This window comes from Monodon monoceros, unplaced genomic scaffold, assembly GCF_005190385.1.
Source record: "Monodon monoceros isolate NGI ecotype Baffin Bay Population unplaced genomic scaffold, NGI_Narwhal_1 Super_Scaffold_14, whole genome shotgun sequence".
Classification (NCBI taxonomy): domain Eukaryota; kingdom Metazoa; phylum Chordata; class Mammalia; order Artiodactyla; family Monodontidae; genus Monodon; species Monodon monoceros.
In genome coordinates this window covers 64,824,138-64,850,360 of record NW_021703770.1, presented here as the reverse complement: position 1 = coordinate 64,850,360, position 26,223 = coordinate 64,824,138, and the positions used below count along the sequence as shown (strand labels likewise).

The window sequence follows — 26,223 nt, the reverse complement described above, 5'->3', positions numbered from 1 at the left end:
GATAAAAGGTCTGAGATAAAAAGGGTTCATATTTTATTACTCTTTTACAGAGAAGACACAGGTTTAAAGTGACTTTCCCAGAGTCTACAGGGATGTTGTTTTGGGATACTCCTTCTTGATTTAAACTATGCAAAGCCAAATTTTATTTTCTGTTGAATCACACAGATGCCATCATCTTTGCTAAGTGTTTTCTTAGGAAATCCAGGCAATGGAAAATTCCTCTAGAGAGCTGCTTGGTCGACAAGTGCTTTCCGTGTTACTTAACTAAAGCTGTCAGGTCCAGTGAATAAGGAAACTAGTCAGCACTTAATGTGGGCAGCTCTATAGAAACACCTGGAGCCCTAAAAGTGCCTGAGCCAGACCCACTCTGCAAGATTTTGCTTTGGGATAAATCTGAGAGATGTTGCTTTTGGACAACATGGGTGGGGTCTAGACATCAGAAATCTTAAAATCTTTCCAAATGATTCTAGAAAGAGCTCCTATCTAGTTCTTCCCCCTTAGTCTTCTATGATTCTTTTTAAAACTGAAGTATAGTTGATTTACAATATTATATTAATTTCAGGTATATAGCATAGTAATTCAGTGTTTTATAGATTATACTCCATTTAAAGTTATTACAATTAATGGCCATATTTCCTTGTACTGTACAATGTCCTTGTTGCTTATTTATTTTACACATAGTAGTTTGTATCTCTTAATTCCATACCCCTATCTTGCCCCATCCTCCCTTTCCTCTCCCTACTGGTAACCACTAGTTTGTTCTCTATATCTGTGAGTCTGTTCCTGTTTTGTTATATTCATTCATTTGTTTTATTTCTTTAGATTCCACATACAAGTGATAACACTTGTCTTTCTCTGTCTGACTTACTTCACTAAGCATAACACCCTCTAGGTCCATCCATGTTGCTGCAAATGGCAGAATTTCATTCTTTTTTTTACAGCTGAGTAATATTCCATTGTGTGTTTGTGTGTGTGTGTGTGTGTGTGTGTGTGTGTGTATCTTGGCTATTATGAATAATGCTGCTCTGACATTGGGGTGCATGTATTTTTTTAGAATTAGTGTTTTTGTTTTCTTTGGATATATGCCTAGCAGTGGAATTGCTGGATCATATAGCAGTTCTATTCTTAGTTTTTTGAGGAACCTCTGTACTGTTTTCCATAGTGGCTGAGCCAATTTACATTCCCACCAACAATGTAGGAGGGTTCCCTTTTCTCCACATCCTTGCCAAAATTTCTTATTTGTAGACTTTTTGATGATAGCCAGTTGCACAGGTGTGAGGTGATATCTCACTGTGGTTTTAATTGCATTTCTCTGATGATTAGAAATGTTGAGCATTTTTTCAAGTGTCTGTTGGCCATCTGTATATCTTCTTTGGAAAAATGTCTATTCAGTTCTTCTACCCATATTTTTCACTGGGTTGTTTGTTTGGATATTAACTCCTTGTCAGTCACACCATTTGCAAATATTTTCTCCCATTCTCTAGGTTGTATTTTTGTTTTGTCAATGATTTCCTTTGCTGTGCAAAAGATTTTAAGTTTAATTAGGTCCCATTTGTTTATTTTTGCTTCTGTTTCTTTTGCCTTAAGAGACAAATCCAAAAAGATATTGCTGCAATTTACGTCAATGAGTGTTCTGCCTATATTTTCCTCTAGGAGTTTTATAGTATTTGGTCTTACATTTAGGTGTTTGATCCATTTTGAGTTTATTTTTGTGTATGATGTCAGAGAATGTTCTAATTTCATTCTTTTATATGTAGCTGTCCAGTTTTCCCAACACCACTTATTGAAGAGACTGTCTTTTCTCCATTGTATATTCTTGCCTCCTTGTTGTAGACCATAAGTTCGTGAGTTTATTTCTTGGCTCTCTATTCTGTCCCATTGATCAATATATTTGTTTTTGTGCCAGTACCATGCTGTTTTGCTTACTGTAGCTTTATCGTACAGTCTGAAGTCAGGGAGCTTGATACCTCGAGCTTTGTTCTTTTTTCTCAAGATTGCTTTGGCAATTCAGGGTCATTTGTAGTTTCATATAACTCTTAGGATTATTTGTTCTACTTCTGTGAAAAATGTTATTGGTATTTTGATAGAGAGTGCATTGTATCTGTAGATTGCTTTAGGTAGTATGGCCATTTTAACAATATTAATTCTTCCAACTCAAGAACATGGGAGGATATCTTTCCATTTTCTATGTATCATCTTCAATTTCCTTCAGCAGTGTTTTACAGTTTTCAGAGTATAGATCTTCCATCTACTTGGCTAAGTTTATCCCTAGGTATTTTATTCTTTTTGATGTGATTTTAAACAGGATTGTTTTCTTGCTTTCTCTTTCTGATAGTTCATATTAATGTTTAGAAAAGCAACAGATTTACGTATATCAATCTTGTATCCTGCAACTATACTAATTCATTTATTAGTTTTAAGAGTTTTTTGGTGGAGACTTTAGGGTTTTCTAGAAATAGTATCATGTCATCTGCAAATAGTCACAATTTTAGTTCTTCCCTTACAATTTGGATGCCTTTTATTTCTTTTTCTTGTCTGATGGCTGTGGCTAGCATTTCCAATAATATGATAAACAGAAGTGGTGAGAGTGGGCATCCTTGTCTTGTTCCTGACTTTAGAAGAAAGACTTTCGGCTTTTCACTGTTGAGTATGATGTCAGCCATGGGTTTGTCATAAATGGTCTTTATTATGTTGAGATATGTTCCCTCTATACCCACTTTGATGAGAGTTTTTATCATGAATGGATGTTGAATTTTGTCAAATGCTTTTTCTGCATCTATTGAGATGATCGCATGATTTTTTGCCCTTCCTTTTCTTAATGTGGTGTATCACACTGACTGGTTTGTGAATATTGGACCACCGTTGCATCCCTGGAATAAATCCCACTTGATCATGGTGTATGATTCTTTTTATTTATTGTTGACTTCAGCTTACTAATATTTTGTTGAGAATTTTTGCATCTACATTCATCAGAGATATTGGCTTGTAATTTTCTTTTTTTGTAGTGTCTTTGTCTGGTTTTGGTATCAGGGTAATGGTGGCCTAGTAGAATGAATTTGGGAATGCTCTTCATCTTCTTCATTTTTTTGGAATAGTGTGAGCAGGACAGGTATTAGCTCTTCTTTATACGTTTTTTAAAATTCCCCTGTGAAGCTCTCTGGTCCTGGACTTTCGTTTCCTAGGAGTTTTCAAATTACAAATTCAATTTTGCTACTAGTGATCAGTCTGTTCAGATTGTCTATTTCTTTCTGATTCAGTCTTAGAGAGTTGTATGCTTCTAGAATTTGTCTATTTCTTCTAGGTTTTCCAATTTGTTGAAATATAACTGTTCACAGTATTCTCCTATGATATTTTGTATCCCTATGATATCTGTTGCTATTTTTCCTCTTTCATCTCTTATTCTGTTTATTTGGGTCCTCTCTCTTTTCTTGATGAGCCTGGCTAAAGGTTTATCAATTTTGTTTATCTTTTCAAAAAAAAACACAAAACAACTTGGTTTCACTGATCTTTTCTATTGTTTTTTTGGTCTCTATTTTATTTCCTCTCTGATCTTTAGTATTTCCTTCCTTCTGCTGACATTGGGCTTTGTTTTTCTTTTTCTAGTTCCTTTAGATGGTAAGTTAGGTTGTTTGAGATTTTTCTTGTTTCTTGAGGTAGACCTGTATCGCTATAAACTTCCTGCTTAGAACGGCTTTTGCTGCATCCCATAGATTTTGGAAAGTTATGTTTCCATTTTCATTTGTCTCAAGGTATTTTCTGATTTATTTCGTCTTTGCTGTCTTCACTGACTCACTCTTTTTTTAGTAGCATGTTGGTTAGTCTCCATGCTTTTCCCATTTTTTGTCTTGCAATTGATTGCTAGTTTCATACTGTTGTGGTCAGAAAAACTGCTTGATATAATTTCTATCCTCTAAAATCTGTTGAGACTTATTTGATGGCCTAGCATGTGATCCATCATGGAGAGTGTTCCACATGCACTTGAAAAGAATGTGTATTCTGCTGTTTTTAGATGGAATGTTTTATAGATAGCTATTAAATCCAACTGGTCTAATATCATTTAAGACCACTGTTTCCTTACTGACTTTCTGCCTGGATGATCTGTGCATTGATGCAAGTGGGGTGTTAAAGTCCCCTACTATTACTGTATTTTTGTCAGTTTCTCCTTTTATGTCTGTTAATGTTTTCTTTATATATTTAGGTGCTTCTGTATTAGGTACATATATGTTGATGAATGTTATATTCTCTTTTTGTATTGATCCCTCTATCATTACATAATGCTCTTTATCTTTTGTTATACACTTTCTTTTTTTTGCGGTACGCAGACCTCTTACTGTTGTGGCCTCTCCCGTTGCGGAGCACAGGCTCTGGACGCGCAGGCCCAGCGGCCACAGCTCATGGGCCCAGCCACTCTGCGGCATGTGGGATCCTCCCGGACCGGGGCACAAACCTGTGTCCCCTGCATTGGCAGGCGGACTCTCAACCACTGTGCCACCAGGGAAGCCCCTAGACTTTCTTTTAAAGTCTGTTTATTTTTCTGATATAAGTATTGCTACCTCTGCTTTCTTGTCATTTCCATTTGCATGCAATATCATTTTCCATCCTCTCACTTTCAGTCTGTGTGTGTCTATTTCTGAAGTGAGTCTCTTGTAAGATGGATCTTGTTTTTTTGTTTTTTTTTTTTTTCAATTGGCCACCCTATGTCTTTTGATTGAAACACTTAGTCCATTGACATTCAAAATGATTATGGATAGGTATGTACTTATTTCCAGTTTGCTGCTTCTTTCTGGTTGTTTTGATAGTTCTTCTCTGTTCTTTTCTTCTTTTGGTTTCTTCTTTGGTTGTTTAATAATTTTCTTTAGTGGTATGCTTGTTTTCCTTTCTCTCTAGTTTTTGTATATCTATGTAGGTTTTTGATTTGTGGTTACCATCTCCCTTAGCCTTCTATGATTCTATGCTTTCTTCATATTTACAGATTTAGGCACATTAAAATTCCATCCCCTTTGTAACCTCTTTTTAAAAGGGACATTTTTTAACTTTGGAAAATTAGGTGACATAATAGGAATTAACCAATTGCATTCTGAAACATAAACACTTGATTTTATAGAAGAATTGCCAGAATTGTTCCGTAATATTGTTTGAGGTGCTGCTGGAGTGGTCGCCAACAGCCTCTTAATTTTACACAGTCAAGGCAATAACTTATCTTCTTCCTTTCTAAATTCATTTAACAGAATGAAGCTTACCCAGATGACTCATCCCATGAAATTTATAAAGTGGGTGGCCTGAATTCCATATATAGCAATAATAATAATAATAATGATAATAATAATGTAGAAGGGTAATAATAGTAACAGTGATAGCGATAATAATGCCTTTGTTCACTGCATTGGGTTGTTTAGATTAGGATTTATTTGTTGGAACTATGTGCCCTTGGACATCACATGTTCAAAATGAGTGGTGCTTGCACCTGCTGATATATGAAGTTTACATTAAACACTATGTACCCTAATGTTTATGATTCTTAGATTATTTTGGTCAAATATTCAAATTCATCTAGTACCTGCTGCAGATTCTATGCTGATGTATTGGAACTAGTCATTTATTATAATAACCCTAACCCCATGTGGTAATTCAGGGAGGTATATAAAAGGTCTCTAGGAGCACCTAAGGGAATAGTGAAGACCCCATAAATAGAATACACAGGGAAAATTTGCAGGCAATGCCCCCACCCCCAAACACACACACACACACACACACACACACATATACACAAACACAGACTTCTCTCTGCAATTTTCTAGAAAGGCCACATTGGTTCAATCTTGGAATATTTTCTAGGTTCCCCTCTTCAAACTTCACTCATTACACTGGCAATGCTTTTATAGTACATTTGGTGCATTTTGCATCAAGGAGTTATTTATGTGCTTACCATGAGTTATGTCCTTTTACAAATATCATTTGAGGCACACCATTTCTAGAAAGCCTCACCTGTTTTAGTGGAATATGATTCCATTAATCTCTGGCTGTATCTTTAGATTATATATCAGAAGCCATATGTGTATAGGCATGTGTTGACATCCTATGTATTAGAGCACACATCAGCATGAATCTTTTATTTCTTCAATTTAAGTGTCCAGGGCCATTGAATGTACTCTTCCACCTGCCTACAATATATTTGCTTCTACAAACAATCCCTTCATCTAGTTCTTTTCAGTTATCTGCTTGGTTATTTTTGTTCAGGGAGGCTTTTTCTGATCTTCCCCTCTCCACTGATTTACATAGTCTTACATCTCTCCAAAGTCTTACTTTTATACTTATTTGAGCGATCATTTGATTAATACCTGTCTCTACTGGTAGGTTGTAACTCTGTAAACCACAAACCCAGAGTCTGTGTTTGGTTTTGTTTACCAGGATATTTCTAGCGTTTAGCCCAATGCCTACACCTAGTAGGTAACCAACTGTTGAATGACTAGATGAATAAGAAACTATGTTTTCTCTCTGAGAAACAGCTGTAGTTTTACTTCACCTAAGAGTTTTGCAATACTTAAAAAAATTATAAACTCATGGTTTAGCCAGTATTAAAAAATTTAAAAGTAATGATTTAAGAAGAGAGTGGTTAATTGTGTAAAAATAATGGACTTTACTAAAACTATTTATTAAACTGAATTTGAGGCTTTAAACCTCAATTTTAAAAAACATCACCCATAATCTCACCATATTAATATAGCAACTATTTTCATTTCATCAAAGGACACTGCCCTTCTAATAAAACTTAAGAGCTTTTGCACAGGAAAGGAAACCTAAGCAAAACAAAAAGACAACCTACGGGTTGGGAGAAAATATTTGCAAACAATGCTACCGACAAGGGCTTAATTTCCAAAATATACAAAAAGTTCATACAGCTTAATATCAAAAAACAAACAACCCAATCACAAAATGGGCAGAAGACCTAAATACACATTTCTCCAAAGAAGACATTCAGATGGCCAACAGGCAAATGAAAAGATGCTCAATATTGCCAATTACTAGAGAAATGCAAATCAAAACTATAATGAGGTATCACCTCACACCTGTCAAAATGGCCATCATTAAAAATCTACAAACAATAAATGCTGGAGAGGGTGTGGAGAAAAGGAAACCCTCCTACACTGTAGGTGGGAATGTAAATTGGTGCAGCCACTATGGAGAACAGTATGGAGGTTCCTTAAAAAACTAAAAATAAAGCTACCATACAAGCCTGCAATCCCACTCCTGGGCATATATCCAAAGAAAACTCTAATTTGAAAAGATACATGCACCCCAATGTTCACAGCAGCGCTATTTACAATAGCCAAGATGTGGAAACAACCTAAATGCCCATTGACATATGAATGGATAAAGAAGATGTAGCATATATCTATATACATACTTATATAGATATAGATATATATAATGGAATATTACTCAGCCATAAAAATGAATAAAATAATGTCATTTGCAGCAACATGGATGGACCTAGTGATGATCATATTAAGTGAAGTAAGTCAGACAACGAAAGACAAATATTATATGATATCACTTATATGTGGAATCTAAAAAACTGATACAAACAAACTTATTCATGAACTGGAAATAGACTCACACAGAAAACAAACTTATGGTTACCAAAGGGGATAGCGGGGTGGGAGGGGGAGAGATAAATTAGGAGTCTGGGATTAACATATACACACTACTATATATAAAACAGATAGACAACAAGGACCTACTGTATAGCATAGGAAACTATACTCAATATCTTATAATAACCTATAATGGAAAAGAATCTGAAAAAGAATACATACATGCATATATGTATGTATATATATATACACATAAATATATAACTGAATCACTATTCTGTACACTTGAAACTAACACAACACTGTAAATTAACTATACTTCAATTTTTTTTAAAAAAGGACATTTGTCCTTAAGCTGAAAGGTTGATGGAACTTGGGTATTTAGCTTTACGTGTCTTTAGTTCCCCCCACCCCTGCCCCGTTTATCTGCATGATGATGGGCTAAACTCTGGCTGGAAATCAGGATCTATGAGAAATAGCCTTTGTATCTGAAGGAAAACAACAATATCTAGAGGTGAGAATGCTCTGAAATGTTTATACAAAATAGCACTAGGATTTGCTACCTGTCATACTAAGCATCAAACTTAAACACTACCTTCAACTTCAGCAACCAGACCACATTTTGCAAAATTCAGGAGTAATACCTGTCTCATTTGACGTAAGACTTTTTCAGTCTGTACAATCTTACTCAGAATCATAGGGAACTATTCTCTCTTGTGACCTTCTATTTTATATGAGACTTTGACCATTGTTTTAACAAGAAATCCCTAATTTTTTTTTGTCTGTGCCATTTGGCATGCAGGATCTTAGTTCCCTGACCAGGGATTGAACCCATGCCCCCTGCAATGGAAGCGTGGAGTCTTAACCACTGGACTGCCAAGGAAGTCCCAAGAAATCTCTAATTCTTTTTTTTTTTTTTTTTATCCCTAATTCTTAAAACCACCTCAGTCACCGCTGTGACTCAGTGCCTCTTAACTAAGATTAGGGTAAAATGTTCAGATATGAAAACAGGTGAATTAATGTAGTGAGAAATTACAGTTTCACCCTTATTAATGTTACATGGTCCTTCCAGTAATTTTAAACCAACTGATTAGTACTAGCCTTAGACCAAAGGAAAATAAAGTTAAAAAGAACCCACTTTGACTCTGAATAGCTAAAGCAACCTTGAGAAAGAACAACAAAGCTGGAGATATCACACTCCCTGATTTCAAACTATATTATTAATATAAATGCTATAGTAATCAAAACAGTATGGTATTGGCATAAAAACAGACACACAGATCAATGGAACAGAACACAGAGCCCAGAAATAAAGACATGCTTGTATGGTCAATTAATCTATGACAAAGGAGCCAAGAATGTACACTGGGGAAAAGACAGTCTCTTCAATAAATGTGTTGGGAAAACTGGACAACCACATGCAAAAGAATGAAACTGGACCATTATCTTACACCGTACACAAAAATCAACTCAAAATGGATTAAAAACTTGAAGGTAAGACCTGAAACCATAAAAGTCCTAGAAGAAAATGTAGGTGGTAAGCACCTTGACATCGGTGTTGGTGACATTTTGGATTTGACATTAAAAGCAAAGGCAACTAAAGCACAGATAGACAAGTGGGAATATGTCAAACTAAAAACCTTCTGCACAGCAAAGGACACCATCAACAAAGTGAAAAGGCAACCTACCAAATGGGAGAAAGTATTTGCAAATCATATATCCGATAACAGGTTAATAACTAAAATATATATAGAATTCATACAAATCAATAGCAAAAAAGCAAGCAACCCAAATAAAAAATGGATAGAGGATCTGAATAGGTATTTTTCCAAAGAAGACATGCAGATGGCCAGCAGGTCCATGAAAAGGCGCTCAACACTAATCATCAGGGAAATGCAAGTCACAACCACAGTAAGATATCACTTCATACCTGTCCAAATGGCTATCATCACAAAGTCTACAAATAACACATGCTGACGAAAATGTGGAGAAAATGGAGCCTCTTGCCCACTGTTTGTAAGAATGTAAATTGGTGCATCAACTATGGCGAACAGTACCGAGGTTCCTCAAAAAATTGAAAACAGAACTACCATATATTTCAGCAATTTCTCTTCTGGGTATTTATCCAAAGAAAACATTAACTCGAATAGATGCCTGCACCCCCATGTTCATTGCAGCATTATTTGCAATAGCTAAGATATGGAAACAACCTAAGTGTATATCAATGGATGAACGGATAAAGAAAATGCGGTATATATCACTTAGCCATAAAAAAGAAGGAAATCTTGCCATTTATGACAACATGGATGGACCTTGAGGGTATCATGCTAAGTGAAATAATTCAGACAAACACTATATAATCTCACTTACATGTGAAATTAAAAGAAAACAAACAAACCTGAGCTCACAGATACAGAGAACAGATTGGTGGGTGCCATAAGCAGAGGGGGGTGGGGGGGCGTGGTCGTGGTAACAGGTGGGTGAAGTGGGTGAAGGGGGTCTAAAGGTACAAACTTCTAGCTATAAAATAAGTCATGGAGATGTCATGTACAGCATGGTGACTATAGTTAATAATAACGTATGGCATATTTGAAAGTTGCTAAGAGAGTAGATCTTAAAAGTTTTCATCACGAGAAAAAAAATTTGTAACTATGTATGGTGATGGATGTTACCTAGACTTACCGTGGTGATCTTTTAGCAATATATACAAATATTGAATCATTACATTGTACACCTGAAACGAATTAAATATGTCAACTATATCTCAATAAAAAAAAAAAAGAACCCACTTTGCATGTCAGGAGATAGCACATTTTCTTGATTGAAAGTTCTGGTGGAAACCTGGAAGCAATTCCATAGCAGCATCTGGCTGAGCCAAGCAACAGTTGACTAATGATCGAATTAGAGGTAGCATGTATTTTGGTATCACTGGATGCCTTGTACAGTTGACTAATGATCGAATTAGAGGTAGCATGTATTTTCGTATCACTGGATGCCTTGTAATGGCAACCTTTGTGGTCATGCATGTTTTATTCTCTCTTTGTTATGTTTTCCAGAGGGATAACCAATTGGCTGATAGAGTAACAAATCAAAAGTAACTCGACGCCATTGACCCGCTTAAGCTTGCATGGGAACGACGGAAAGGAGCAGCCGTTTACTCTGAAAGAGCGGAACAGGTATGAAACAATTCCTTGTTGTTGCCTTTCTTTATTTCTTTGCACATCTATTTCCAGACCAGTTGAAAACAGCAAGTTATTCCTGTTTGAAAACACAGAATTGGAGTTAAAGGAACAGGTACTATGGGTTATTTGTAAGATTCCCAAGTTGTCTCATCTTCAGGTTGCTGTTTATGTAACTACCAGTGCAGTCAAGAGGTAATTCTTTTTCAATAGCAAACTGTAATCACACTAGGGAGAATTATTACTTTAAAACATAGGTTAGCATTTTGGATGTGTGTTTAGCTTTAAGATACAACGCCCCTTGAATAAGGAGATCTTGCTCCAGTAAACAGATTTCTATAGAGGAATTACAGAAGTAATTTAAAAATGGTGAAACATGTCGGCTCCTCCAATCACGGCCATCAGAAGGGCTTTTGCTGTTTAACGATCTCATCTCCCCTGCTCACATTCATTTTCTCAGCCGTGAAGGGACCCTGCCAAGAAAGGCATAGTTTGATTTTTTTTCCATTTTCAGAATTCACATAATAGACAGAGGTGAAGCTTCTTTTACTCTGAAGGAAACATTTCATGTCAACATGAAAAATTTAGAACAGCATTTGTAGGGCTCCTGGGATTAGAACCTTTAAAATATGTGTTTATTTTGAATTGGAGGTCTGAACGTTCTTTCAATTATATCTTTATCAAGAGACAGGTAAGCTGTATGTGGTTTGGTAGTGACTTTAGTGGTCAGTGGTTTAAGATATTATGATATTAATGGATTGTAATGCAGCTAGAAAGTAATTTAAGTTCAGATGATTAAGTGTCATGCACTTATCATGATCACAATTAAATTACTTAATAACTTTGCATAACAGCTTTTTCTCGATAGGATAGTACAGATGAGAGACTATGAATAAAGACTTGAGTTTTGAATAGGAATATTAGCATTCAAAAGGCTACAGAGGAAGAACTCATAAAGATTATATTTTATATAAGGAATTAAACAAGGGTATGACTCCATTATTTAAGTTTAAGGAGAGTTTTTAGGAGATGTTTTGACTATTGCTCTAGTAGTTAGTATGTTCTTGGCATAATGTCTTTATTTTCACACAATAAACAACTAAGGGTTTCAATGTATTACTCTATTGAATTTGACACTAAATGTCATCTGCATTAATAATATATGAAGAGTCTGGTTTCCAGCTCAGCAAGGGCACAGAAAAATAGCAGGTTGTTGCTTGACACACAGAAAGCAACCCTGCAGTCTTTGGGTTCCTTTATGTTTCACTTTATAGACAGCCAACTTCTAACAACACTGACCAGCTATTGACCAAATCTTTTCCTTGTGTTCCAATATTGATGTAACTTTTTTTAAGTACCTCAATTAAGAGACGTTGATGTTGTCGTCTAAAAAGAAATATTTTGATCTCCTGGGAATAGGGCAAAGAAGATGAAACAGGAAATAAACAAATTCCAAACTCTGTAACAACCCATTCTGAATATTATTCAGTCCACAACATAAAGAAAGTCAGCTACTGGATTTCACTTAGCAGGAATAGATTACAGTGTGATTAGATTTCTAAATAAAGGATGATATGAAAAAATACATAAACCAAAGGAATAGCCAGTTACCATGTCTTCTTGGGCGTGAGTTTCTATGTCCAGAACTATTTGAGAGATGGACTCTGCCTTCTTTTTCCATTGGGGAGAGGCGTATGTAAAGGGATGGCTGTGGGGCAGGGAAGGGGGAACCCCAGATTGTTTCCAGGACTCCTCCAGCCCCCAAGTGACCTCCCTCTCTTGTTCCTCACCTGGAATAACTTTAGGGGGCAGTCTTGGAAAAATAAAGTCCCAGTCAAAATTGGGAAACTGTGCATGTTTTTGCCTTGTTGAAATTGATTTTAGGACAATCTGTTGATTTATGCAAGCCATGGCCTCTCTCTTATTTCATGAGATAGATGATGAAGAGTGAATACATTTTATTCCTTCAAACTGAAACTGTTTCTTTTGAATATAGAGAAAAATAAAGGTAACTATTTTTCATATTTTTATTTCTTCTTAGTTCTCTTGACTAGCTCTCTACAAACTTTCCTTCTGAAAATGTCTTGATCCAGATTTATCACTGCTTCTTTTATCCATACTAGTACTGTCTATACACTATATCTGAATCTGTTTGGTTTGAATACCTTAGTGTATGTATGTATGTATGTATATATATATATATATGTGTGTGTGTGTGTATACACACACACACACGTGCGCGCGCACACACACACACATATATATACCATTGTTATGTCCCTGAAGTATTCATTCTCAAGTACCTGCAAGCCACTTTCAATTTAAAGGTAGAGTAGGTTGCAGTGATTTAAGAAAAATCCACAGTGGATAAGCCTGGCTTAAAGGTGCTCAGGGAACTGCTACTGATGTTTAACTGAGGTACATGACACTAAGGAGTATTGGTTGACAGTGACCAGAATCTATTTATAGCTAAGACATGCTCAAAAGAAAACAATGTATATGCATTTGTGTACAGGGAGGAATTTTACTGGCTCAACCCAAGGAAGGGTTGATGGACAAACTGTGGGAGGGGATGCGTTGCAAGTGTACCCGAAACCACCTGGAACCAGGGGACTGAACCCCACCGAGGCTCTCTCTCCATCTCCTGCCACTGCTCCTCTTCTGCAGGTCTGTTTAAATCTCTCTCATTTCAGCCCAGCCAACAATACCCAAATTTTACATTTTACAAGTTTTACCATCTGAGAGATTGTTCTACATCCAAAACAAAAAAAAAAATCTTAGGGGAGGACTCTGGTTGACCTGGTTGACTTGGCTTGGGTAAGGTACACACTCCTGGTCTATTCAACTGAGATCACGTAAGACAGAGGCAGGTCTCACGAGACGCCTATGCTGCGGTGCAGTAGGAGGAGAAAGGAGAGCTAATAGGTTAATAGTAAAGTTGTCTGCTACAGTGATCTCTGGTCAGAATGCCCCAAAAGGCATTTGTTAAGTTGGCTTAGATGACCTCTAACTCCATATTCTACGGTCCTAGGATTTGAATCATTATGTTGATATATTCTTTTTTTTTTTTTTTTTTTTTTGCGGTACGCGGGCCTCTCACTGTTGTGGCCTCTCCCGTTACGGAGCACAGGCTCCCGATGTGCAGGCTCAGCGGCCACGGCTCACGGGCCCAGCCGCTCCGCGGCATGTGGGATCCTCCCAGACCGGGGCACGAACCCGTGTCCCCTGCATCGGCAGGCGGACTCTCAACCACTGCGCCACTAGGGAAGCCCCAATGTTGATATATTCTTAGTTAGTGACTTTGGGGATCTTGCTACCCAGCGAGATCTTAAAATCTCCGAGACAAGTAGGATGACTGTGGTCCTATTCCTTGTCTACCAAGCCACACAGAAATCCCTACTTTCCAAATCCCATTCATTCATGGCATTTAGTGTGACTAGTGAGAAACCTACCTACCAGTCGCCTCCATTCCTGGGAACAGTTAGGTGGAAGTGTAGGGCAGAGCATCAGTATCATGAGCATATGTATGTGGTGGCAGCAGGAGAGAGGGGACCGAAAAGAAGTAGGGAGGCTGTCAGTTACTTGGGCAACTTTTCCTTCAGTTGTGAATATTCAGTTGGGCTGTGGTTCCAAGAGAGGGTTGAGCTGCAGAACTGGAACCCAGGGATGAATGACCCAGCCCCAAGTCTTGAATTACTTACTTGCTAGGGAAATTGTGATGGTAGGTAAGAGAGGTAAGGTAGAGCAGTAGTGAAAATAAGTGCTACAATTTACTGAGTGGCTGCCAGTCAGTATGGACATCTGCTGGATTTTGTTTTGTGGCAAGCAAAATTAGGATTCCTCCTCCTCTTGTCCTTGTGTGAACCAGACATTTGGGACTAGGGCCCTTCTGGCCTCCAGAAGCTCCACCTTCATGGAAGGCTAACTGAGGAGGGGACAACACAGTCATGCCAAAAGAGGAGCCTTTGTTCTTGTGGTGTTGTCCTCTGTTAAGTCAGTTTTTTTCCCCAGTGTCTTCAGGGCTGCAGGACTTTTGCTTGGGGTCTGAATTTCTCCAGCACTGGCTTCCTTTTCTCCCCTCAAGAAGCTAAATGCTCACAAAAACATTTTGAAGTTCTTCACATTGTCCTTTTTTTTTTTTTTTTTTTTGCGATACGCAGGCCTCTCACTGTTGTGGCCTCTCCCGTTGCGGAGCACAGGCTCCGGACGCGCAGGCCCAGCGGCCATGGCTCACGGGCCCAGCCGCTCCGCGGCATGTGGGATCTTCCCAGACCGGGGCACGAACCCGCGTCCCCTGCATCGGCAGGCGGACTCTCAAACACTGTGCTACCAGGGAAGCCCGGCACATTGTCCTTCTTAATCGATTTACTTAGGACCACAAGCACTCACTGTGCCATGTTGCGGTCTCAGGGGCCTCTAAGACCACCCTGACCCACCAAATGACATCCAGGAGGCTCTGCTCTTGCCTGTGGTGGTTCAGTCATTAGTCTGGTGGAAGCAGAGCTCAAAGGTTGGCTTCAACCCAGCCCATCTACCACTGGGATGTGCCCATTTGGGTCTGCCGCTGCCACTGTTGTCACCAGGGATTCCTTGTGTTGAACATGAGTATCGCCACAACCCTGATGCCATCTCCTGAGCCCTGGTATATACGTTCATACAGCGCTTGCTGCCCAAAGCCCAAAGCCCAGAGATAGACAGTAATTTTCAAGGAACTTCTGGTCAGAGGAGCTTGCAATCTAAGTAATTTTATTTATTTTTTCTTGTTTTGTTTTTGTGATAAAATACAACATAAAGTTTACTTTTTTAACTGTACAATTCAATGACATGAAGTAAAATCACAGTGATATTTAACCATCACCACTATCTACCAGAACTTTTTCATCATCCCAAAGAGAAATTTGTACCCATTAAGCAATAACTCCCCATTCCCCAATTCCCCCTCACGCCCCCACCTCTGGTAGTCCGTGTTCTACTTTCTGTCTCTATGAATATGCCTAGTCAAGGTACTCATATAACAGGGATCAGATACAATATTTGTCCTTTTGTGACTGGCTTACTTCACTTAGATAACGTTTTCAAGGTTCATCTTATTGTAGCATGTATCAGAATTCCATTTCTTTTTATAGCTGAGTAATATTTCATTGTATGTACATACCACATTTTCATTTATATGGCTTTTACGAACAATGCTGCTATGAACATTGGTATTTGTTTCCGTTTTTTAATATATTAACTTATTTAATTCTTCAACAGCTCTATGAGTTTAGACACTTCTTTGTCTCCAATTTATAGTTAGGGATGGTCATGCAGCTGGTCACGGCAAGGCCAATATTCCAACCCAGAGGGTCTGACTACAGTGCACTCTCTGACTTACACACTGTGCCTTCTTTAATAAAATAGTTCTTTGAAGTTACTATGTCCTGGGTACATTACACGCATTATTTCTAAATCCTTAAGGTATCCTTATGATGTGGGCTTTATTATCCTCATATTACAAGTGAAGACATTAAGGCTTGGAGAGGTGAGTGTGGACGCAGGAATGTCCCCAGTGTGCTTGCTTCTCTGTGCTTCCCCCCTAGAGCCAGAACACAGCAGGAAGATGGCTCCTTGGGACTTGGGACAGCACAGCCCTTTCTGTGCTGTGCTATCTCGTGTGCCAAACCCATGAGCACTGTTGGGGGACTTGGTATCCCACAGCTGCAGAGAAGTTCTAACCAGGCTCCTAGATGAGACCAGGATTTTTTTTTTTTTTTGATACTTACAGAAAGTTGTTTTTTTGTGGTTTTTTTTTTGTTTTTTTTTTTAAACTCATACTCTAACAATGGCTAGGCCAATAGAGTCAAAGTAAAATAGATGATTATTTCCATTGCTGGCTAAATTTGGAAAAGATACAAAAAAGGAGTTATGCAAATTCTGACCAAAAAAATCTATATATGCCTGACTTGGGAGGACTTTTAACAATTACGAGCTAGCTGGATATTTAGATAACATTTTGCTTCTATTTACCCATGTGGACAAAGCCATATTCCATTTGCATGGCTGCCTGTAGCCTTTAAAACCCTGACTGACTCGAAGCTCTAGTGTTGGCTTTCCTAACCTTTTCCTCCCCTCCTTTTGCAGCTAACACAAAGATGTACTTCAGATTGTCAGTTTACAAAAGGTCAGAAATGAACTATCTTCCCTTGAGACAGTGGGATCCAGTATGCATAACCCTCACGGCTATTTCCCCTCTGGTTTTGCAGCTTGAGAAAATGGCATGTAACACACCTAACCAAAGACAGCGGACTATGTCAACATCTGGAGAAGCTCTATATGAAATTCTTGGTCTGCATAAGGGAACATCAAATGAAGAAATTAAGAAAACATACAGGTACAGAGGAGGTTCAATGATGATATTTCCTGTACTGCTAGTGATAATTATTTTGTGATTGGCGAGTGCCTCCAATTAAAGACATAAGCTTCCTGCTGAGACCTGGTAATCAGGTCTCAGACCTGGAATGTTCCATTCCCTATTCTACAGCATAAGCAGTTGGGAATGGACAGGCATCACACTGACTTTATGAAAGAACTCTCTTGTGATGCTGGGCCTTAGGAAAGGGTAGCCTGTGTTCTAGGCCTGCATTGTTAGAGAGAGACAGACATACAGACAAACACCGCAAATGACCAGGAGTTGTGATTTAACCCACATAAGATAGCATCACCAAATCTGGTAGAGGGATTTAAAAAAATAAATAAAGGGGAGCTTCTCTGTAATTGCTGTATTGTGCTATGCTTTTCAAGTCTTCAGTTTTGATCTTTCATATCTGATCTAATTCCAAGTTAGCTACTTTTGGGAAGAATTGAAATATCTTTTTCTTCAAAGCACCAAGGAATTTTAAAAAGGATTAAGTAACAAAATAATTTACTTATTGTGCAAAATTTGGAAATCACTAAAAATGAAGATAATAACATTTATCCATAATTCTACCTCTAGTGATAATTATCATTGATATTTTTTCTTCCAGTCTTTTAAAAAAAATCTAGAGAAGACATTTTACACTCGAATTGGATTTATCTATATTCTCTAACTAGCTGTCTTTTTTTTTGTCTTGTCCCAATTTTATTTATTTTTATACTATTTTTAAAGGTTACTTTCCATGTACAGTTACTACAAAATACTGGCTCTCTTCCCTGTGTTGTACAGTATGCCCTTGAGCCTGTCTTACACCCAGTAGTTTGTCCCTCCCCTGCCACTGGTAACCACTAGTTTGCTCTCTATACCTGTGAGTCTGCTTCTTTTATATTACATTCACTAGTTTGTTGTATTTTTTCATTAAAATTTTTTTCCAACCTCTTGCATTTCATATTTTAGGAAAATATAATTTTTCTCTCTTTTTAAATTTTTATACAATTTTTAAAGGTTAATTTCCATTTACAGTTATTACTAAATATTGGCTGCATTCCCCTTGTTGTACAATACATCCTTGAGCCTATCTTACACCCAGTAGTTTGTACCTCCCACTCCCCCATCCCTACATTGGGCGCATGTATGTGTTCAAATTAGGAGTTTTGCATTTTCAGATATATACCCAGGAGTGGAACTGCTGGATCATATGGTAGTTCTATTTTTCGTTTTTTGAGAAACCTCCGCACTGTTTTCCATAGTGGCTGCACCAATTTACATTCCCACCAACTAACTAGCTTTCTTTGTAACAAGATCCTATCATGAAAATATTTTGGTGCTATTTAATATTGTGATTTTTAATGCCTGCAGCCTATGGCTATTCTGTAACTTAACTACTTTATGAGCTACTTTTTAACATGTAAATTCTTTTAATTTTCACTCTACTTAATATCCTTGTACATAAATGATGATGCATATTTCCAATTACTTCCTAACTTATTGAGGAATAAAGCTGTGCCTTTAGAAGAAAAATGAATCAAACCACAAATGAAAGTTTCAGATTTTAATCAGTTACTTCTTGATTTGGCCTTGAATTCGGTTTTTAAACTTATTTTTGTTTGTTTTTTGTTGTATGGAAGTTTAATATTTTTAGGTAGGCAAATTTGTTAGTCATTTCCTTTATGGCTTTTGTTTTACCTGTTGTGGTTAGAAAGCCTCTCCCAACTATAATATTATAAAAATATTAACCATTATCTTCTTCTAGTACATTTATGATTTTGCTTTTATATTAAATCTTTGATCCATTTGGAGTTTATTTTGACATGAGGAATAAAGGTAGGATTCCAGATTAATTTTTTTCCCAAATCACTAGCCCACCAAAATTTATTGAATTCTCCACTTTTATCTACTGATGGAAAATTCTTTGGCTTTGAATTGGAACCTTCACCATGTGGTAAACTCTGGGACCTGAAACGTCTTCAAGAAGCATGTGCTAAAGAATAAATGACAGTGGGGAAAATTTCCATTTGAATCCAAATAGTTCTGTGAAAATGGTAGATTTGGATCAAAGTCAATATCAATCTTCTAGTTTATATTTCACTTAAGGTGCTGGAGAAGAAAAAGCCTTTGCTGTTTCGTTGTGCCCTAGAGCTACCCAGGACTGCGTGGCTGGGATCTGTTCAGCCCCCTGTGGGTAGATGTCCTTGGTGAAGGGTCACTAAACTTGACCTTTAAGGCTTTCGGCTGAGACGCTGTGCTGGGGTGGGACTGGGAATCAAAGTAACCATAATACCCTACACAAAGATGACCCCCAAAATGAGAAGAAAAGTGATGTCTAACTATAAGTTCTAAAGCCCGCTTTACTTTACAAATGTGACTTTTCATTGCCTTTATTTATTTTGTAAGCTAAAATTTCAAGTCATATCCTAATTAAGACACTAATTATGCTGAGTAGTTTGCAAGCTTAATGATTACAACCTAAAGTCTTTTCATGTGATCAGTGTCTTCCTGTTAATTTTGTTTTAATGTCATACAAATGGTATTTTTTCAGCTGATTAGGGTACTAGTATGCTGCCCAAAGCATCTACTTCTAACTAAATGACACATTTGTATTCTGCAAGTTATTCAAAATGTATGAGCAGGCTGAAAATCCACTGAGAATATTATTCTTATATTCAGGGATCTGGATCAAAGCAGTGACAATATAGTGAAATCAAAAGTCAGTGAAGTTTAATAAAATTACCAACTGTTGAATCCATACGGTGCTTGACCTCTGTTGTAACCCTTGGTTGTGCTCTTGAAAACAAGGCTGAGCTAGAAGACCTCTTTTTTTTTAATATTTTATTTTATTTTTGAATAGATAATATATTCACCTGATTAAAATGAGAACACATAAACACGTATACAAAAAAATTCTCCCTCCTACCTCATATCCCCCAGGTTCCCTCCCCAGGGAAAGAAATTCCTGTGTACCCTTCTAGAGAGCTCTTATGCTATATAAACATATAAAGAGACCTTCTGGTCTAGGCAAGACGGTACAGGCTTGTCTCTCACAGATCCTCCCTGCTAATAAGCATGACGAAAACCCTTGGAAATAACACAAGAGACAGAAAAAGAGAACCTTCAAAAGGTAGATGGAAGAAGAAGAGATGAATTGGTTAGGGATCACAGGACCAAAGGAGCAACACAGTGACAAGGCATCTTACAACTCCACACCCAAGAAAAGGTAATCCAGGCCTGGCCTTTTCCAACACCCGCTCTAGCAATGGAAGGCAGCCAGGTAGTCCTATTCTTCCTCTAAATTGAACTGAAGTCCTGCCAACAACTCTAGGTAATCCCAGCAGAAACAGCAAAGAGGACCAACTGAATGTCCGCCTAACAAGGGCCAGCCAGAGGACTTTCCCACCAGCCTGAGACTCCCCTCTCCCACCCAGAGATCCCACTTCACAGGGGAAATTAACAAGGGGGATTCTGCCACAACAAACACTCAGCCCAGGAAATGTTTTTGTCCCTGCAGCCTGGAGATTCCCTTCCGCCACCTAAAGGCACTAGACATCCAGCCTGGGAAGGCTCCTTTCACTTCCTCAACTAGTACCAACAAGCACCAGTAGCGGTCCCAGAGGCAGGAGACAAACCACGCAGACCAAAATAGCACCATGGAGTTTCTGAAAACTAGATTGTCACTGGAACCACTGGCCACAAAAGCAGGCTAGGACCTGCATGCTAAACCCAAACTGACTGACTGTCTATTAAAAGGAAAAATTTAAATAGGACCCAGAGTCTCCTAACATAATAGCCAAAATGTCCACATTAAAATCACGCATTTTATACAAAGAACGAAGGAAATCCCAACTTGCATGAGAAGAGATTATCATCTGACTCCCACACAGAGGTGAACCAGTTATTGGTATTATCTGAGTATTTTAAAGTAACCATCATAAAAAAGATTCAACAAGCAATTACAAATTCTCTTGAACCAAGTGAAAAAAATGGAAATTTCAGCAAAGAAATAGAAATTGTAAAGAAGAACCAAAAGGAAATGAAAGAACTGAAAAATAAGAGAAATAATATAACTAACTGGATGAGCTCACTAGTAGAGTAGAGATGACAGAGGAAAGAGTCAGTGTCCTCCTCAGGACAGATCGATACAACGTATGCAATCTGAACAACAAGAGAACATAAACTGAAAACAAACAGTCATAGGAAACTGCGAGGCCATAATGAAAGATCTAACACTTACAGCATTCGTGTCCTAGAAGGGGAGAAGAAAGAGAGTGAGACTGAAGAGTATTCAAAGAAATAACCACCGAAAATTCCCCCAATTTGGCAAAACATGTAAACCTACAAATCAAGAAGCTGAGTGAGGGCTTCCCTGGTGACGCAGTGGTTAAGAATCCACCTGCCAATGCAGGGGACATGGGTTTGAGCCCCGGTTCAGGAAGATCCCACATGCTGCGGAGCAACTAAGCCCGTGCGCCACAACTACTGAGCCTGCACTCTAGAGCCCACGAGCCACAACTACTGAATCCCGCATGCCTAGAGCCCGTGCTCCACAGCAAAAGAAGCCACCACAATGAGAAGCCCACACACTGCAACGAAGAGTAGCCCCCTCTTGCCACAACTAGAGAAAGCCTGCACGCAGCAATGAAGACCCAACACAGCCAAAAATAAATAAATAAATAAATTTAAAAAAAAAGAAGCCGAGTGAATCTCAAATAGTATAAATCTAAACAAGTCCATACTAAGACACATCATAATTAAACCTCTGAAAACTAAAGACAAAGAAAATAAAAGCAGACAGAGAAACAACACAATGCTTATATGGGGACAGTAATTCAAATGACAGCAGATTTCTCACCTGAAATAATAGTGGCCAGAAAGGAGTGATACAACATTTTTCAAGTGCTAAAAGAACTGTGAATTCTATATCTGGTGAAACTATACTTCAGGAATTATGGGGAAAGAAAGACATTCTCAGATTAAGGAAAACTGAAAGAATTAATCACTAGCAGATCTACTCAAAGAATGGCTAAAGGATGTTCTTCAAAAGAAAGAAAATGATGAAGGAAGCAATCGTGGATCATCAGAAAGGAAGAAAGAACAATGAAGAACACAGAAATATGGGTAAATACAATTGAGTATCCTTCTCCTCATGAGTTTTCTAAATAATATATGATGACTGGTATAAAAATTGTAATATTATCTGATACTCAAGACAATGATGTTTAAAAGTGGAGAGAATAATGGGACCTAAATGGGAGTGAGCTTTCTGTACTTGACTCAAATTGGTCAAACACTGGTATCTGTAGACTGTGATAACCACTAAAAAGAATACACAAAGTAATACACTCCAAAAAACTAGAAGTAAATCAAGATGGAATCCTTGAAAATGCTCAAATAACCCCCAGGAAGACAAGAAAAGGGAAATGAGAAACAGAGGAAACAAGCAGAAAACAAATAAATGGCAGACTTAAGCCCTAACATATTAATAATTATATTAAATGTAAATGGTCTAAGTATGAGTGGTATTTTTCCTTTCTTGTTATACAAATGGTGGTGTACTATCACTCCTGCGTTGTGAGTTGCATTCTTCTCTTAATATATCTTGGAGATCATTCTAGGAAATGATCAGTTCATAAAAAGGTTCCATTTTTTCACATTGCTGTATAGCTTTCCATGGCAGAGCCGTCTCATGATTTAATCATTTCTCTATTGATAGATAGTTAGGTTGTTTTCCATCAAGGCTTCCTTTTTAAACCAACTTAGAGCTTCTCCGAGAGGTAAACAGAAAGTTTCCCATGGTCCCAGAAAGGTAGCTAGAGGTGGGAAGAGGGGAACTATCTTGGTGTTCCTGTCCACTTTCCAGTTTTGCTATGTACCAATTCTAAATTCCTGAGCAAGTATCTAGTGGGCCCAGCTGGGTCAGATGCTCGCCCACATCTACCTGGCTCTAACTAGAGATCTGGAATCGCAAATCCCCACTACCACTCAGCAAGGACTCTAGGATCCAACCCTATGGGAAGGAAAAGTGGCTATGTTCTCTAAGAGGGGTACAGAGTTGGGAAGGAAATTGTCAATATCTCTAGTCCTTTATTTTTTAAGAGAAAATACCAGAAACAGCCTCACAGACCTATCTCAGTGCCTTCCTATGTCTATTTATAAACCCTTATCACAAAACCTTTCTGTCAATAAACCATCGTGTCTTCCTATATCATTGTTTTTCCTACATTACAAGTACAACCACACTTCATTAGTCAGCCGATAAATTGGAGTCCCCAGCTATTTCAAAGGACAGCAGGGAGGATGACTGGAGGAAGGTTTCTACTGTGTCAATTCATAATGTACTGAAGCACTTGCCTCATTGAGATTCTGTAAAGAGAAAGGAGATCACTTTTTCAAAGCGCTTGGAGCCCTTTGTGGAAAATCACAGTGAAAATACCAGGTACTATTATGAATGGACAGATACTCTCATCCTTAAAAGTCTAAAATTATCCTGCCATTTGGTGCTACTGTTCAAAAACCATTTATCTAGCATAAAGCGAGTTTTTCCTCCAGGTCAAAAGTGCCATGGCACAGAGTGAGACTCGTGGTATGAGTCTTAGCCAGGGCCTTCATTATGGAATAAATCTGCCTCCCATATTACAGAGCATAATAATTCCAAGGAGTTTGAAGTCTAAGCCTTATTTAATTCAATTCTCTCATAGCTGGGTCATGTCGCTTAATCCTACCAATGTTTCTTCACAAGATGAACAAATATTTTCCCCCTATTCTCCCACTGCCTAAGAGCCTTTACTCCCCCTTTTCATGCTGTCTGAAGGAGACTCACTTGAGTTAAGCTTTTAAAGTTCAGATACACCTGGAATGGCTAAGAGGTTACCCATCTTTCACATATTTGCTGTAGCTTTAAACAGGCAAGCTTTCCCCTCTCACCTAATTAAAGCAGTCTCTCTGAGCCAACAAATTTTGAGTTAGGAAGCTGGCAGAGGAGGAGAGGAAGAGAGAAATGCTAGTGAATGGTGGGACAACTGGGGACATGGTAGGTTGCTGAAATAAGACCCTCAAAGATTATTTTCTACATAGCCCCCAATACCAGTCTTTGGCCCCTTTCAAGTGACTCAAGAGCTTAGGTTCCCTGTAAAGTCTCCACCACCCAAGTCCTTCTAGGAGGCTCCCCTGGGAGAGTCTCCCAGGACCCAGGAATCAGTTCATTCCCATGTAGCAGGATTGCTCCACCAAACCAAGTTTCTACCCTGTTGATGATATCTGCTTTGCCATTCACTCAGTGAGCATGTCCACGGCCACTGCTAGGTACAACTTGGGGCATGCTAGGCTCTGCGGCTGCAGGTCCCCGGTTCTCAGCTGGGTACAGCTGCTCTGCTGCTATTCTGTGCCACTCTCCCAGGCCTGGCAGGCGTAGCAGGTGCTCCTTGCTAACTCCTCAGTGCTCAAGCCTTCTGACTACTCCTCCAGGCCAAGAAGCTGCCTCTGCTATTTCTCTTGAGGCTCAAAGGAGTCATAAATGCCTGCTGGGCTGTGCCCTTGGGAGGTGGGGGGACGGATGTAGGGAATGGCTCCCTCGTTTTTGTGATACTCTCTTAGAGCCCCCAGTGAATGTCAAAGTTTGGTAGAAAAGCTTCCAGATTTTCTTGCAGATCTCTTTTTCTATAGGACCCAGATACGTGCTCAAGGGTGAGTCAGAGACTAGCAGTAATGATGCTATACCTAGAATCTCCACCCCCTCTGACAGATAAACATTTGTTCCCTTGATAAAGGGTCATGTTTATCATGTCTGGCTCTTTCTTCCCTGAGACAGCATCCTTTCCCAGAACACTCTGCATTTCCCAGCCCACCCCCAGAGAGGCTTCTGTCAGGCTGCCCTACCAGTTTGTCAGACTCACCCAACTGTGACTGCTCCAGCAGGGTATATGGCTTAGACTCCTTCTGGAAGGCTCTCTAGCCCTGGGGGATTTCTGGGAGGCTGCCATCACCGTGCTCTCAAGCATGCCCTGATTTATTCAAACTCCCGGCCGTGCAGGGCAGGCTGTGATGGCTACAAGATGCATCCCTACCATAGCCCTACAACAAGGCTACCTGACTACGTTCTCCTTAAAAACCCGAATTACGTAAATGCAGTTTGTCATTAATCTGTGCTCAGCAAGCACTTTAGGTGTGTGATTAGAGCCTTCTTTTCTTGATATTGACTGTCACATAAAAATCCTTCACTCCAAAATCAGTAGATTGTTGGTCTATACCTCATACTGCTATCTAATTATTGCAGAAGCCAGGAAGGCTGATCAGATCACTTAGCAACCACTGGTATGTTTAGAGTCTCCTACAATCGTAATGGCTTTATAGCAGCAACTCTTGTTTATTACCCAACAGATATTTATTGAGCACCTACTATATGTTGGGCATGGTTTTAGGCACTGAGAAAATAGCAGTGAACAAAACAGACGAAATCCCAGCACTCCTGTAGCCTATATTCTAGGCTGCGGAAATGAGGGAGGCTTAATAATAAACAGAGAAGTAAAATATACAGTATACCAGATGCTGGTAAATGATGTGGAGAAAAGCAAAGCAGTGCTAGGAATGGTGCTGGACGTTACATATTCTCTTTGAGGTGTTCCACACAGATTTTAACACTAAAATCCCTTTACTGCAGTGAACTCTAAGTATATAGTAACAGTCAAGGGTGCAGGATATGGAGTCAGAAAGACCTGGATTCAAACCCCTTCTCTTAGCCTCATTTTTCTCACAGTAAAATGCAGATAATGGTACTGACCTCAGAGGGTTGCTGAGGATTAAATGAGATGATACATGTGAAGCGTTTAGCCAAGGTCTGGCACATGGGTACTGGCTGCCACAAAGGATACATAAGGAGTGAGAAATACAGCCTTAAAGAATGGTATTCTTCAAACCTGGTTGGGGCATGGGTGCAAAGAGACTCTTCTAAGGAATGTCTGTGTGTGTGCGCATGTATGTGAGAGGGCGTGTCCGTGTGTATATGTGTGTGTAAGAGAGTGTGTGTATGTTTGTGTGTAAGAGTGTGTGTATGGGGGGTATTTAG

The 26,223-nt window shown here is 38.7% G+C and overlaps 2 protein-coding genes across 16 annotated transcripts in view; one reads left to right on the top strand and one right to left on the bottom strand.

The window, feature by feature from the left end:
• PDE7A (phosphodiesterase 7A) overlaps positions 1 to 26,223 on the bottom strand; it is a 380,288-nt gene that overhangs the window by 291,571 nt on the left and 62,494 nt on the right. The window lies entirely within an intron of this gene.
• The window catches only part of DNAJC5B (DnaJ heat shock protein family (Hsp40) member C5 beta), an 82,245-nt gene that overhangs the window by 17,513 nt on the left and 38,509 nt on the right, over positions 1 to 26,223 (top strand). For 2 of the 3 annotated variants that reach the window (XM_029222508.1, XM_029222507.1), the window contains 2 exons: positions 10,652 to 10,771; positions 17,017 to 17,144. In XM_029222508.1, the coding sequence (XP_029078341.1) occupies positions 17,026 to 17,144 (119 nt within the window). In that variant the 5' untranslated portion in view covers positions 10,652 to 10,771; positions 17,017 to 17,025. Of the gene's footprint in view, positions 1 to 10,651; positions 10,772 to 15,763; positions 17,145 to 26,223 lie in introns of those variants that run through there. The other variant, XM_029222506.1, reaches the window with a different exon arrangement.